This window comes from Eptesicus fuscus, chromosome 3 (assembly GCF_027574615.1).
Source record: "Eptesicus fuscus isolate TK198812 chromosome 3, DD_ASM_mEF_20220401, whole genome shotgun sequence".
Taxonomy (NCBI): Eukaryota; Metazoa; Chordata; class Mammalia; order Chiroptera; family Vespertilionidae; genus Eptesicus; species Eptesicus fuscus.
Window position 1 is genome coordinate 58082002 of NC_072475.1, and position 16152 is coordinate 58098153.

The window sequence follows — 16152 nt, forward strand, 5'->3', positions numbered from 1 at the left end:
AACAGAATAAAGGATGCATACAGAAATATGTATAACTATGAGCCATAGCTAACTTTTGGATTTCCTTGTTTATTTGTGTGATCTTATCAGGACCAGAAAGCAGCATTATTTTTATTTCTGAGCTATCTTATAAAGACCTTGAAGTGGTAAGAACAGTAGTCAATATTTTATATTCATATTGAGAAACTCCACTCTTTTTTAAGAAAAACTTCAAAAATATCACTGAAAAAGCCATGATTTTGGGTTTTAATTTTAGCAGTTTATCACTGATATTAAGTATGGATTTATTGGTGGACAGGTTACTAATTTTGAATAATTATGGTAGAATGGAATATAATATTTTTTGTCATCTGGACAAGTAAAAAGAACTCTGGAACTCAGAACCATGTTTGGCTCCCAGTAGTAAGTTATGGTTGGTTAGAATTATAAATGAGAAGTTGACATACTCCTTGAGGTTAGCTGGAATAAAAATATATTACCATAACAAAAAAATTGTTTTTTGCATGACAACTTATTAAATATTTGAAGGCCATTATCATGTACATCTTCCTCACCCCTCTAAAAATGTCTTGTCTCTTTTCAGCAAGCTGAGCCTAATGGGTTTCTCACATAATATGGCTTTTTAAGGCCTTTCACCACTCTACTACTTTCCTGCATGTATTGTAGTTTGCCAGCCTCCTCTCTTAGAATGTGATAACTGAAATACAGTACTGATGATGTGTTATTATTCTCAATGGTGAGAGATTGACTTCCTGAGACTATATTTCAGTTATCATGGCACAGTAATGTTTCATTGTATTTGCAGCATTCTAAACTCCCTAGTACTTTTCTTCATGAACTGTTTTAAAGTGTTGTCTGTGAAGTCATGTGGATTGTTATTGTTGTTTTAATTTTTTAAAAAACTCAGTTGCTGAGTTTTGCTTTACCCCTGTTGCTGTATTGCCAACTTTGGCTTATTGTTCTTTCTATATGTTGTTTTTGTAATCTAGCATATTAACTACTTAGTCTTTATTATAATATCAGATTTATTTGTTGTGCTTATCTGAATGCTTGGTAAAAATGTCAAACCAGGCAAAAAAAACATGCCATTAGAATTCTCTCCAAATTATCATTGAACCATTAATCACCTCTTTCAGTAAAGCCATTGACTTGGCTAAGAATTCGTAGTAGTACTGTAGTCCAGCTGCCATTTTTCTTGCATTGCTACATAAATCTCATAAAAAATTTTGTCAAATCTCTTGCTGAAATTATTATGTTGATTGTTTAGGACATTTCCTATTTATCCAACAAGTTTCTACTGACTTCATTTATAAGCTACTCTGTTGTTATAAATGAAAATAATATTAATTTGACAGTCATCCTTGGTGCATTCTTGCTCTGATTTCTGCTTAACAACTTAACAGCTGCAAAATTAAGTCCTGCAAGCACACTCAGAATGTCCTAATCCCATTTCTTTCCATTTTCAAACTGATGACATGTGCCAGGAAGCAAGATCTCAAATGCTCCCCTGATCCAGTTTGTTAAGATAGCTTGTCTGTCTGTCTATCTATCTATCTATCTATCTATCTATCTATCTATCAAAGGTTAATATGCAAAGTGTCCCCCTGGGAGTTCAGTCGCTTGCTGTGAGGTGTGCTGACCACCAGGGGGTGGTGCGGAGTGAAGGAAGGCCCTGGCTAGCTGCCAGCAGCTGGGGAAGGGAGGCCCCAGCTGGCAGCCAGAAGGAAGGCCCCAATCGGCCCTGATTGCCAGTCAGGCCTGGGGACCCTACCCACGCCCCCATTGCTCTGAATTTCGTGCACCGGCCCTCTAGTGTTAAATGAAAAAGAGGAATAATAAACCCATACACAGAAAAAGGACTAGAAGGAAGTATACCAAAATAATTACAGTGGTTATCTTTGAATGGTTTTTCCTCTATTTTCTAAAATACTAGAGGTAGTAATTTTAATTTTTAAGAATTCTGCCTATCATTTTTATGTTAAGGCTTACTTTATTGTGAAATCTTTCAATGTGCTGCAGTCTCAAAGTGACCAAACTCAATTTTACATTGTTTTTCTTTTCGAGATTTCCAACATGAAAGAGATGCTAAAATGGAGGGAGGGATATTATGAAGCAATTTTGACCTATAAAGTCTTTGCATTGATATCAAAGGATTATTTTTCTTCTTTCCTTTTATTTTATGGTGAGACAGAACCTAATCCTCCTATTGATGAAGTCATCAGCACACCAGGAGTAGTGGCCAGGTTTGTGGAATTCCTCAAACGAAAAGAGAATTGTACACTACAGGTACGAGCCTTTATATTTCTTGCCTCATATCTTCTCTTCGCAAATTTACATTTTGTTATTTATTTTAATCTATATGAAGGGTTAGTTTTTTATAATGATGTTTCCAACAACCACATTGTAAGTTTCTTTGATAGTTTTTTAACATCTAGGTCCTTGATTTAACTCTTTAGAATTTTTGTCATATTTTTGTCACAGAAAAGATTATTTTATGATGATTGTGGATAATACTTATCCAATAGGGAATTGTTTGCCATAGAGGAGCCATTATAGATAGGACGTAAGTGTGGGCTATGTAAAATTTAGTTTTGAAGGATTTTTAGATTGTACTTGTTAGCTTTCTCACTAATCCCCAAATCTGGTCCTCATTAGTCCTTCCCCCCTACTTCCAAAGAACTGACAAGGAGATAGCTTTCTGCTGTGTTAAGTTAGTCTATCAATACTGTGTTATCTTAAAATTCTAAGAGGAATTTCTACAAATTCTGGATTGGGTAATTTTCACAGTAAAAAGAACTACTGTCAACTGACTCATCCTGGGAGTTATTTAGAAATTTTAAGATACTATTTTGTGAGTGACATCAGAGCAATGGGGGCGTGAGAGAGCCCCTTGTCCTCTTCCCTTGAAATTTCAACAAGTTGACCAACTATAATTCAACAAAGAAATCCCTGCTCAGCATAGACACATGCTGGAGAGACCTGCACATTGGAGCATCTCAACGTTAACAACCGGGGATAAATGGGAGACGAGAAGGGAGGAAAGTGCAGACAGCCCTTAGACAGCCTTGCACTGGGGAGCTCATGGTTTGGCTGGCCAGGAGAAGGGAGAAAGCCTGTGGTAGCAGACTCTTCCTTCAGCTGGAGTAACAGAGAGCTTTGGGGGGTGGGGAGTCAGCCCAGCAGGCCTAGTGGCAGGGGAATGAATAGTGTCTGAATCAGCAGATGCCTGACAGGGTTCTGCCATGCAGCTCTCCACTTGCAGGCTGATGGTGTTTCATACAAAGAAATGGAACCACACAACTCCCATTGCCTTTGGAGTTGGGTCCAGGAGCATATTATCTATAAATCAAGAGCTATTGCAGTGGAACCACTGTCTCCTTCTGTGACTGATCTCCAGAAGGGGTACTTGGGGCAGGACCCATGGAGATCACGAATCGCCTTTACGGTGAGAGTAAAACAAACCTCACCCCCCCCCAAGAAGCTCGGCTGTACTCTCTTACAGAAGCCATGAGCTTCAAGACTGGGAGATCATAAAGGTAAACAATCTTGCAATTCAGTGCCATCTACTGGAAAATAGTAGAAAGATCTCTTTAGAGAGAAATACTACACACTAATAGGCAAAGGAGTACATCAAATACCATGAATAACCACAGTAATGAGGATAACCAGAAAGAAAATGAAAACTCTCCAGAAAGCAAGGTGGAACACAAGGAAATCTATACTAATAAAAGGGTAATATGCTAATTAGACCAAATTTCTTCCAGACGACCTTCCGGATGTCCTTCCTGACAAAGTGGGACCCAGGTGAAGCTGCCCATAGTCTGGGGTGCCTGCGGCTGCAGCCGGCCTGGTCGAAGCCAGCCTGGGTCCTTGGTGTGGGGGCTGAGGCAGAGGCAATTAGGGGCGATAAGGCTGGCAGGGGAGTAGTTAGGGGTGATCAGGCAGCCAGGCAGGCGAGGGGTTAGGAGCCAGTGGTCCCGGATTGTGAGAGGGATCAGGCCTAAACCGGCAGTCGGACTTCCCTGATTGGAGAGGGTGCAGGCCGGACTGAGGGAGCCCCCCCTCCCGTGCATGAATTTCATGCATGGGGCCTCTAGTATATGATATAAATGACAAGAGATTTCAAGATTGCAGTTCTAAAAATACTTAACGAGCTGCAAGAGAATACAGACAGGTAATTCAGTGCACTCAGAAAACAAACGAATGAATAAAACAAGTACTTTACCTAAGCGATTGGAACTTTAAAAAAGAACCAATCAGAAATCCTGGAAATGAAGCATGCTGTTAAGGAGATCAAGAGTGAACTACTGCCCCATCTGGTTTGGCTCAGTGGATAGAGCGTCAGCCCGCTGACTGAAGAGTCCCAGGTTTAATTCCAGTAAAGGGTAAATAGCTTGGTTGCAGGCGCGATCCCCAGCCCCAGTTGGGGCACATGCAGGAGGCAACCAGTGTCTCCCTCACATAGATGTTTCTCTCTCTCTGTCTTTCCCTCTCCTTCCACTCTCTCTGAAAATCAATGGAAAAATATCCTTGGATGAAGATTAAAAAAAAAAAGAGTGAACTACTGAGCATACAAAACAGAGCCAACCAGATGGAGTAAAGAATTAGTGATATCGAAGATAGGAATCTAGAAACCACTAAGAGGGGAGAAGAGAGAGAACTGAGCATAAAGAAAAATGAAAGCTCTACAAGAACTATCTGACTCGATCAGAAAAAGCAATATTAGAATTACTAGAGACCCAGTGCATGAAATTTGTGCACGGGTGGGATCCCTAGGTCTGGCCAGCGATCAGGGCCGATCAGATTCCCTGCCTCCCCACCTCCTCCTTCCCTTGCTCCCTCAGCATCCTGCTGCCACCACTGGTCACCCAACCATGTTGGTCAGCACATGTCATAACGAGCGGTTGAACTTTCGGTCGAACTCCCGAGGGGACAATTTACATATTAACCTTTTATTATATAGGATAGGCATTCCAGAGAAGGAGGAGGGGGAGCATGGAACGGAAAGCCTATGTAAACAAATAGTGGATGAGAACTTCCCAAACCTCTGGGAAGAACTAGATCTTGAATCCAAGAAGCAAACAGAACACTTAGTTATCTCAGTCCAGAGAGGCCCTCTCCAAAGCACTTTGAAATCTATAGACTCATTGCAATCCCTATTAAAATACCAATGAAATATTTCACAGAGCTAGAACAAATACTCCAAATATTTATATGGAATAAAAAAATACCCCAAATAGCTGCAGCAATTTTGAGAAAGAAAAAGTTGGAGGAATCACAATACCAGATTTCAAGTTATACTACAAAGCCACCATAATCAAAACAGCCTGTTACTGGCACAAGAACAGGCATATAGATCAATGGAACAGATCAGAGAACCCAGAAATTGACCCAAGCCATTACGCTCAATTAATAATTTGACAAAGGAGGCAAGAGCATACAATGGAGTCAAGAGAGTCTCTTCAAGAAATGGTGTTGGGAAAATTGGACAGTTATATACAAAAAAATGAAACTAGACCACCAACTTACACCATACACAAGAATAAACTCAAATGGATAAAAGAACTTAAATTTTAAGTTGTGAAACCATAAAAATCCTAGAAGAAACCATAGGCAGCAAAACCCCAGACATTTCTTGTAGCAATATGTTTACAGATACATCTCCTAAGGCAAAGAAAACTAAGGAGAAAATAAACAAATGGGACTACATCAAAATAAAAAGCTTCACAGAAAAAGAAATCATTAACAAAATGAAAAGAGAGCCCACTCTATGGGAAAAGATATTTGGCAATGATTTATCTCATAAAGGGTTAATATCCAAACTATATAAGGAGCTCATACAACTTAACAAAAGGAAGACAATCCAATAAAAAAAATGGACAAAGGACCTAAATAGACACTTCTCCAAAGAGGATATACAGATGGCTAAGAGACATATGAAAAAATGCTAGAAGTCACTAATCATCCAAGAGATGCAAATCAAAACAATAATAAGGTATAATCTCACACCTGTCAGAAATGACTACCATCAACAAATCAACAAATGACAAGTGCTGGTGAGGACATGGAGAAAAGAGAACCCTAGTACACTGCTGGTGGGAATACAGACTGGTGCAACCACTATGGAAAAAAGTATGGAGTTTCCTCAAAAAATTAAATATGCATTTGCCATTTGACCCAGTGATCCTACTTCTAGGAATATATCCTAAGAAACCTGAAGCACCAATCAGAAAGAATGTATGCACCCCTGTGTTCATAGCAGCACAATTTATAATAGCTAAGATCTGGAAACAGCCCAAGTGCCCATCAGTAGATGAGTGGTTAAAAAAGCTGTGGTACATTTATACCATGGAATACTATGCAGCAGTAAAAAAGAATCTCTTACCCTTTGAGACAGCATGGAGGGACCTGAAGAGTATCATGCTAAGTGAAGTAAGTCAGTCAGAGAAGGACAGGTATCATGATTGCACTCATAGGTGGAATCTAAGTAACAAAATAAACTGATGAACAGAATGAACACAGAGACATGGAAGCATGGAACAGAGTGCAAATCTCAGAGGGAAGGTGGGGGTGGGTGGGAGGTAGTCAACCAAAGATCTCGAATGCATAATCCATGGACACAGACAATAGGGTGCTGAAGTCCTGGGGTGGGGAGGGGAGTATGGAGGTGGGCTGGAGGGGGCCAAGAGGGTGGGGCGAGGGGGACATATGTAATACTTACAACAATAAAGAATTATTTAAAAATAAATAAATCGCCGAACCGGTTTGGCTCAGTGGATAGAGCGTCGGCCTGCGGACTGAAAGGTCCCAGGTTCGATTCCGGTCAAGGGCATGTACCTTGGTTGCGGGCACATCCCCAGTAGGGGGTGTGCAAGAGGCAACTGATGGATGTTTCTCTCTCATCGATGTTTCTAACTCTCTATCCCTCTCTCTTCCTCTCTGTAAAAAATCAGTAAAATATATATATAAAAATAAATAAATCATGATGACAAAAAATTCTCAAAACAACCAGGGAAAAGAAGGAAGTGAACTAACTACAAAGGAAAACCCATGAGAATTTCATCAGATTCCTCAGCAGCAACTCTACAAGCCAGAATAGAGTGGATCCAAATATTCAAATGTCTGTATGAGAATAAATTACCAGCCATGAGTAATATATCCAGCAAGATTATCCTTTAAATGTGAAGGTGGAAAATAAAAAATAAAGATGTTCCCAGATATACAGAAGCTGAGGGATTTTATCACATCCATGTTTTTCTCTCAGGAAATACTCAAGGGAGTTATTCTACCTGAAACAAAGAACATGAGGTCACAGCACTACGGGTAGGATCACCAAAAAACTTACAGCATAAATGGATTATCTGTGATAACAAAAACATAAAAGGAGAGGGAAGTAAAGGTCTGAACTGGCAAAGGAGGATGAAGATCAGTTGCACTTAAAAGAAAAAATGGTATAGTATATGTACAGGTTTATTTTTTATAAACCTAATGGTAACCACACACAAAAGTAACCAAAGCAGAACACATAGCTTAAAACAAGAGTAAAGAAGTATGGAGTAGCACCAAACAAAAAGAATAGACAGAAACAGAAAGGAAAAGAAGCAACAGAGGCACAGGTCTACCAAAAAATAAAATGACTAAGAAATCTCATACATCAATAATTACCCTAAATATAAATGGTCTGAATTCACCAATAAAGTGGCAGAGAGTAGCAGACTTGATTAAAAACAGAACTCAACTATATGCTGCCTTCAGGAGGCACATCTATGCTTCAAAGACAAAGGTAGGATTCAGTGTGAAAGGTGGAAAATGATTCTCCAAGCAGATAACATCCACAGAAAAGCAGGTGTAGCCATACTTATATCTGACAAAATAGATTTCAAGATAACAAAGGTAATAAGAGACAAAGATGGACATTTTATAATGATAAGGAGGGTACTATATCAGGGAAATATAACACTTTTTTTGTTGTTAGTCCTCACCTGAGGATATTTTTCCATTGATCTTTAGAGAGTGGAGGGGGAGAGATAGAGAAAAAGAAACATCGATGTGAGAGAGAGAGAGACATTGATTGGTTGCCTCCCATGCACACCTCAACTGGGGCCAGGGATCGAGCCTGCAACCGAGGTAAGTGCCCGTGACCGGGAATCAAATCCGGGACCCTTCAGTCCGCAGGCCGACATACTACCCACTGAGAAAAACTTGCCAGGGCAACACTTCTTAATGTATTTGCATCCAACCAAGGAGCACTGGAATATATAAAACAGCTACTCATGGAATTAAATATTGGCTTTACATGAAACACTAGATCAAATGGACATAATTGACATTTATAGAACTTTTCATCCCAGAACATCAGATTATACATTCTTTTCCAGTGCACATGGAACAGTTTCAAGGATAGACCATATGTTGGGTCACAAAACTAGCATCAACAAATTCAAGAGGATTGAAATTATACCAAGCATATTTTCTAACCACAATGCCTTGAAATTAGAAATCAACTGCAAAAAGGAAGTAAAGAAACCCACAATAGTGGTTACAGTTTGGGTCAGTGCAGTGGTCTAATGAGTTTGCTGACCACTGGGTCAGTGGATAGAGCGTCAGCCTTCGGACTGAAGGGTCCCTGGTTCAATTCCAGTCAAGGGCACGTACCTCGGTTGCAGGCTCGATGCTGGCCCTGGTTGAGGCATGTGCAAAGACCACCAATCCTTGTGTTTCTCTCACATCCATGTTTCTCTCTCTCTTGTATCTCCCTCTCCCTTCCACTCTCTCTCGAAATCATGGAGCCTAGCCAGTTTGGCTCAGTGGATAGAGCGTCAGCCTGCGGACCAAAGGGTCCTGAGTTCGATTCTGGTCAAGGGCACGTGCCTTAGTTGCTGGCTCCTCCCTGATCCAGGCCCTAGTCAGAGGGCTTTTGCAGAAGGCAACCAATTAGTGTGTTTCTTTCATATCGATGTTTCTCTCTGTCTCTCCCTAAAAATGAATGGAAAAATATCCTTGAGTGAGGATTAACAAAAAATAATAAAAATCAATGGAGAAATATCCTCTGATGAGGATTAACAAAAAAAGAAAAAGAAACCCACAAATACATGGAGATTAAACAACATACTACTAAAAAATGAATTGATCAAAGAAGAAATAAAAGATGAGATCAAAAGATGTGTAGAGACAAATGAGAATGACAGTACAACATACCAAAACTTCTGGGATGCAGTGAAAGCAGTAAGAAGAAGAAAGTTTATGTCATTGCAGGCCTATCTCAAGAGATGAGAAATCCAAAGTAAACAACCTAGCATCACATCTTTTTTTTTTTTTTTTTTTTAATCCTCACCCGAGGATATTTTTCCATTGATTTTTAGAGAGAGAGAGAGAGTGGAAGAGAGGGGGAAGGACGAGAGAAATATCGATGTGAGAGAAACACATCGATTGGTTTCCTCCTGTACAAGCCCTGACCAGGGATTGGGCTGGGGAGGAGTCTGCAACCGGGGTACTTGCCCTAGACTGGGATCGAACCTGGGACCCTTTGGTCTGTAGGCCAGTGCTCTGTCCACTGAGAAAAACTGGGTAGGGTATAACATGACATATTTTTTTCCCCCCAAGATTATTATTCAGACTTATTGTCTTATTTTTTCCAAAGTATTTTCAAAGTTGCCCACATGATTTCTCACCAACATAAGCAAACTTAAAGCACATGTGTTGAGTTTAGTGATGAAAGAGCTGCAGACTCATGGGAGTGAGGACTATTCCCAGTTCATTGAGGGCCTCAATCACAACTTTGTCAGCAGCAGAACTGGATAGAGCAGCAGTATATGCCACACCACTCCTTTTAGGTCTGTCCACATTATCCCTGAAAGAAAAGAAGGCATCCTAGCTAACGGACACTTCACTAAGCTTGTCCACCCATTCCTTCTTGGCTGCGGTCAGTAATTCAGGGACTTCTTCAAACAGCACCTTCCACTTTACCAAATCTTAATCCTCACCGATGGTCCCATTAACATACTGATCAATGGCGTTGGAGATTTCTGCTCTCTTCACTCCAGTTTTGAACTTCATTGAGAGCACTCGTGGGTGAGGCCGAAGCCACCAGAAGTTAGCCTTATCTCCTGACAGGTGCGTGCACTGGATCCGAGACTGCTGTCCTGCTCCAATGCCAGTCACCTGCCCGTTCTTGGCATAGCACACGGAGTTGAACTGAGTGTACTTCCCAGCAATGGTGGCCATGATGAGGTCTTGGAGCACAAATTCCGGCAAATCTTTTTTCTTGGTAACAACATTACTAAATAATGACCTGTCGATGACACCATTATTTCTCTTCTGACTTAAACAGACCAAAGAGAGTCCCAACTTCATTTTCATCTGGATTGTAAGATTGGTCCATTGGAAGAACACAGTACCCATTTTTCTTTTTAGAAAGTATTTTCAAAGCTGCTTCTTCATATCCTTGGGGCAGTAATACCATCAGATATCTCTCTGGAGATTTTGGCAGTAGGGACATCACATATAGGGCATCAGATAGGGCAACAAAGTCACCAAATGAAGACATCCTATCAGCCGCTCTTGCTCATGCATGTGAAGTCGCTATGGGTGTGAGGGTTTTATACATGTCATAGACCATGCACACTTTGGCCTTATCTTCACTAAGGGGAACTCCCAACAGCAGTGTCTGCTGGGTTGACATGCTTGAAAGATGCAGCAGCTGGAAGGCCTAAGGCTTCTTTGAGTTCCTTCACCAGCTGCTAGGCATTCAAAGCATCACACAAGTTTATAAATCCAGGGGCTCCATTTAGAATTGTGACGGGAAGCTTGGGCTGGAGTTTGATGAGAGTTCATTCCGAAACGCAAGGGCATCTGAGATAATCCTTTGCTGTTTTCTGAAGTAATCTGAAATTTCTTCATCATATTGTGCCATGTGAGTGAAAGCCTTCAAGGCCAACTGGCGTCTGGTCTCCAAGGAGGTGTCTTTACTGTTGGAGCTCTGCATCTCTGTGGACATGGCAGCATAGTCCTCCAGTTCACACACTACTGTCACTCCAGCGTGGTTTTTAGCTGCTGCTCAGCAGAGTTACTCCACCAATATCAATTTACTCAATAAAATAGGGATAGAAAGAGAGTACCTCAATATAATAAAGGCCATATATGATAAACCCTCAGCTAATATCATACTTAGAGGTGAAAAACTGAAAGCTTTTTTTTTTTTTTAACAATTTTTATTGATTTCAGAGAGGAAGGAAGAGGGAGAGAGAGATAGAAACACCCATGATGAGAGAGAATCATGTATCGGCCGCCTCCTGCAAGTCTCCCACTGGGGATCGAGCCCACAACCCGGGCCTGCGCCCTTGACTGGAATTGAACCTGGGACTTTTCAGTTTGCAGGCCGACACTCTATCCACTGCGCCAAACCGGCTAGGGCTGAAAGCTTTTCTTAAGATCAGGAACAAGACAAGGATGTCCACTTTTCAAGATTCTTACTCAACATAGTGCTGGAAGTCCTAGCCAGAGCAATAAGGCAAGAGAAAGAAATAAAAAGCATCAAAATAGGGAAGGAAGAAGTAAAACTAGCACTTTTTGCAGATGACATGATTCTGTATATAGAACACCCTAAAGACTCCACCAAAAAACTATTAGAAACAATAAACAAATATAATAATTGCAGGATACTAAGTCAGTGTGCAAAAATCCATTGCCTTCCTATATACTAACAACAAAACTTCAGAAAAAGAAATGCAAAAAATAAATCCTTTTGCAATTGCAATCAAAATAATAAAATACCTAGGAATAAACTTAACAAAGAACGTGAAAGACCTAAATATGGAAAATTACAAAGCATTAGTAAAAGAGATTGAAAAAGACAACAAAATGAAAAAATAACCTGTGTTCATGGATTAGGAAGGATCAACAAAGTTAAAATGGCCATATTACCCAAAGCAATAATATACAGATTTAATGCAATACCCATCAAAATCTCAATGTCATTCTTTGAAGAAATAGAATGAGAAACTATCAGATTTTTATGGAAGCATAAAAGACCCCAAATAGACAAGGCAATCCTGAGAAAAAAGAATGAAGCTGGAAGTATAATGCTGCCTGACTTCATATTATACTACAGAGCTATGGTAATCAAAACAGCATGGTATTCGCAGAGAAACAGATACACCGATCAGTGAAACAGAATAGAGAGCCCAACTATAAAATTACATGTAAATGGACAGATAATTTTCAACAAAGGAGCCAGAAACACAGAATGGAGCAAACATAGTCTCTTCAACAAATGGTGCTGGGAAAACTAGAAAGCCACATGCAAACGAATGAAACTGGATTACAGTTTGTCCCTGTGTACAAAAATTAATTCAAAATGGACCAAAGACCTAAATATAAGACCTGAAATAATAAGCTCCATAGAAGAAAATATAGGTACCAACTTTATGGACCTTAGTCATAGAGAACATTTTATGAACTTGACCCCAAAGGCAAGGGAAGTGAAGGCAAAAATAAATGAATGGGACTATATATATCAAACTAAAAAGCTTCTGCACAGCAAAAGAAACCAACAACAAAACAAAGAGGCAGCCCACCAGATGGGAGATGATATTTGCACACAGTGGCTCCGACAAAGGTTTAATTTCCAAAATATATAAAGAACTCATAAAACTCAATACCAAACAATCAGAAAGTGGGCAGAGGACCTGAAAATACACCTCTCCCAAAAAGACATACAAACAGCCAATAGATGTAAGAAAAGTTGTTCTACCTCCCTGGCAATTAGGGAAATACAAATCAAGACTACAATGAAATACCACCTCACACCTGTTAGTGTGACCATTATCAACAAGACAAGCAATGACAAGTGTTGGAGAAGTTGTGGGGGAAAAAAGAACCCTCATCCACTGCTGGTGGGAATGTAGACTGGTACAAACACTATGGAAAGCAGTCTGGCGATTCCTCAAAAAAAAAAAAGAATAGAGCTACTATAGGACCCAGCAATTTCTCCTCTGGGTATATACCCAGAAAAGTTGAAATCGTGTATTTTCAAAGATATATGCACCTCTCTGCTCATTGCAGCATTATTCACAGTGGACAAGACATGGAAACAACCCAAGTGTGTCCTGCATTAGAGGACTAGATAGAGACGATGTGGTACATATACACAATGGAATACTACTCAGCCATAAGAAAGGATGAATTAGTGCCATTTGCAATAAAATGGATGGACCTTGAGAACATTATCTTGAGTGAAATATATTGGTCAGAAAAAGCTAAGAACCACATGATTTCACTCATATGTGAGATATAAAACTGAAACTCGTGAACACAGCAGTACGTTGGTTGCCAGAGGGAAGGAAAGGGGGTCCTAATATATGGTGACAGGAGATTTGACTTTGGATGTTGAGAACATGGTGCAATATGCAGATCTTATAACATAGAAACACATACCAGAAACATATGATGTTGACTAATGTCACCCCAATAAATTTAATTAAAAAAAAATACAATTTTGTTCCTGAATAAAGTTGGACTTTTAGTAAGTTGGTCATTTTTCAGTAGCTAGACTTCCTTGGAGTAAGCTGAATTAATATCTCTATTCTTTAACAAATACCTGTGACACCTAAATTATCAAGTATTTGTAGGATCTAATATGAAGGGTTTAGGCAACTATAATAATTGGTTAGGTACCAACTAGATTACAAAAATGGGGTTATTTTTTCAAGTAAATGTTTGCCAATAACAAGTTAATCATAAAGATAACTTTTGCCCCCTGTTTGCTTTTGCCTTACCATAAGGCTGTAGGGATTGGGACATTTTTGTAAATGACAACTCTGTCCCCAGGTTCCTTGCTGTCCAGAGTCTTATAGACAGTTCATAAGACTTGATGCTTTGTCTTGATATTTTCTCTCCTTTCCTCCCACTCCATCTTTCTCCCTCTTTTACTCTCTTTGTTGCGGTGATGCGTTTCTTCCAGAGGAAAAACAAGAAATCCAGAAAAGGTAGAGTACTTCAGTGCCCCTTCAGTTTTTCTTCTCCAGTTTGACATTTACTAATCCCCAAATTCATTTGAATTAAGATTCTGTTTTGCTAGCTGCCTCCTGGATTATAATTCTGGTCCCCATCTAAGGCCAGGATCACCATCACCTGAAAAGTTATCAGGTTCAACTAGAAAGCAAGAAAAGAAAGACTTCTCAGAAAAAAAGGAAATCCAGACAACCAACACTGCAGAGAACAGAGCCTGAGCCCCTAAGCTATCTGCCAAGAGTACCAGAGGAACCCAATGAAGAGCCTTACTGCAGTTTATCATTTGAAAAGCTTTGTAGGAAGAGGGAGGTAGGGAAAATTATTTTGTTCATGTGAAAATATGTTTATCCTGTCTCTGACAATGAGAGTAGTTCCGAACGCTGAATTTACTCCTCCATCTAGCAGTTCTTAATAGGGGATTGCAGAGGTCCAGTTTCTTAATGCACTAAAGATAAATGGTATAACCTAGGCCTAAAATGAAAAGTCGGAGAAATGGGTACTTCCTCATCTCTACATTCTCCAGTATTCTCTCAGACAGTGCCCTCTCCTGGCTAGCTTGTATAAATTTTACATCATTTTTTATTCTGCTATCCTAGAATTTGTATCCTTAAAACATCTGTAGATGAATGCCTTCAGAAATCTCTAATTTGCTTCTATCTAAATTCTCAGATTCTACCCTTTTGTAATCTAATAATTAGGCTGAAAGATTGAGAAATTATTTCTCTGGAAGTGACCATCTCATGATTTTAACCTTAGATGTCCAAACACTCTGAGAAATAATCAACCTATCTTTTATCTGAAAGTCATCCCCAGCTTTTCTTCTGTGTACATTTAAGCACAACATGATGTTCTTCCTCCAGTGTGACTAATGGGTAACCTTGACCCCTCTCCCCCCAAAAGCAGGAGGAGCAAGTATATTGAGGGAGACCTTAGGGCCAGGAGGCTTTGTGCTTAAATAATTAGATGTGCTCTGCTCTGGTAAACTTGGAGGGCACTCCTTCCTCTGTCTTCTTGGATACTCCTACCTGCTTGTTGGAAAGTTGGATAGTGTGTCTTTGGAATGGGGCTTTTGCCATTTCACTTTCAGGAAGAGAATAATAACATGGTCATAATAGCTAAACTCACTAATAAATCCTGTGGACAAACTTAATTCGTTCATTCCATAGATAAAGGACTGAAACCTAGTAAAGGGTCTCTTCACTTCCTTTCTGGCTTTCCTTATCTGGAAATCAGTGAGGTGACTCAAACTAGGAAGATAAAAACTCCTGCTTTGGGCAGTGCTATCCGGATACTCTCTTACCATCAAACATGATGAACATGGGTGGAATCTAGGATTTAGAAAGCAGACAATACCATTTGGCTAAGGGCATCCTGAGTCCAGGCCCAGCATCTCTGTATTGTCCTTTGCAGTGCTAAGAGGTTACATTCTCAAACTTTATAGAAGCTTATAAGAATTTTTAGAAATAAGTAAATTGCCTCCTAGCTCCCATTATTAGACACACACTCTCCTTAGGGTCATAAATTTGAAAAAAAAATACAAAAAAACCCAAAAAGGTTTAGTTTCCCCATTTCCTGCCTCTCATCCCTTCTAAAAGCTTAATGTGAATAAACTGCAGTAAGCCTTCATCCTCCTACTTTTTTCCCCATCTTCATTGGTTCCTCTTCATTTCTTGAAAAGTTGCTCAGATGACTCAGGCACTGTTCTCCACAGAGTTTTATATCTGGGTTTATTTTTCTGATGTGAGCCTTTCTTTTCACTTGCTCTCCAGGTGAGCCTGGCATTTGCTAGGAACCAGAGTGGACCCAGCAAAGTGGCCAGCAACAGAGTCCTGATCCAAATGGAGAAAGGGAACCAGGCGTACCTCAACCTGGAGTGGGAAACTTGATAGGAGGTCAGAAGTATTTCAGCTTTGGATTTTCATTTTCCTTATTTAAGGAACTGAGCACCAGAAGGTAGAGACTCAGGGAAGAGAGAAAATATCAAAACTTCAGTGTACCCTTTAGATTTCAGTTGTAGCCTTATTTAGCAAGTTCTGGATAGTGGAAAATAATGGAATTACAATTTATAAGCAATTACAGCTGCATGACAGGTTGTTTCCTTGTATGGTGCCATTCTTGCAACACTAAGAATATAGTAGTTTA

The 16152-nt window shown here is 39.8% G+C and overlaps 1 protein-coding gene and 1 pseudogene across 3 annotated transcripts in view; one reads left to right on the top strand and one right to left on the bottom strand.

Moving 5' to 3' along the window:
* Positions 1 to 16152, top strand: part of KPNA1 (karyopherin subunit alpha 1) — a 77366-nt gene that overhangs the window by 30444 nt on the left and 30770 nt on the right. For all 3 annotated transcript variants that reach the window (XM_054713927.1, XM_008146670.3, XM_054713928.1), the window contains one exon: positions 2192 to 2286. In XM_054713927.1, the coding sequence (XP_054569902.1) occupies positions 2192 to 2286 (95 nt within the window). The remainder of the gene's footprint in view (positions 1 to 2191; positions 2287 to 16152) is intronic.
* On the bottom strand, positions 9706 to 15086 carry LOC103290757 (bifunctional purine biosynthesis protein ATIC-like; annotated as a pseudogene).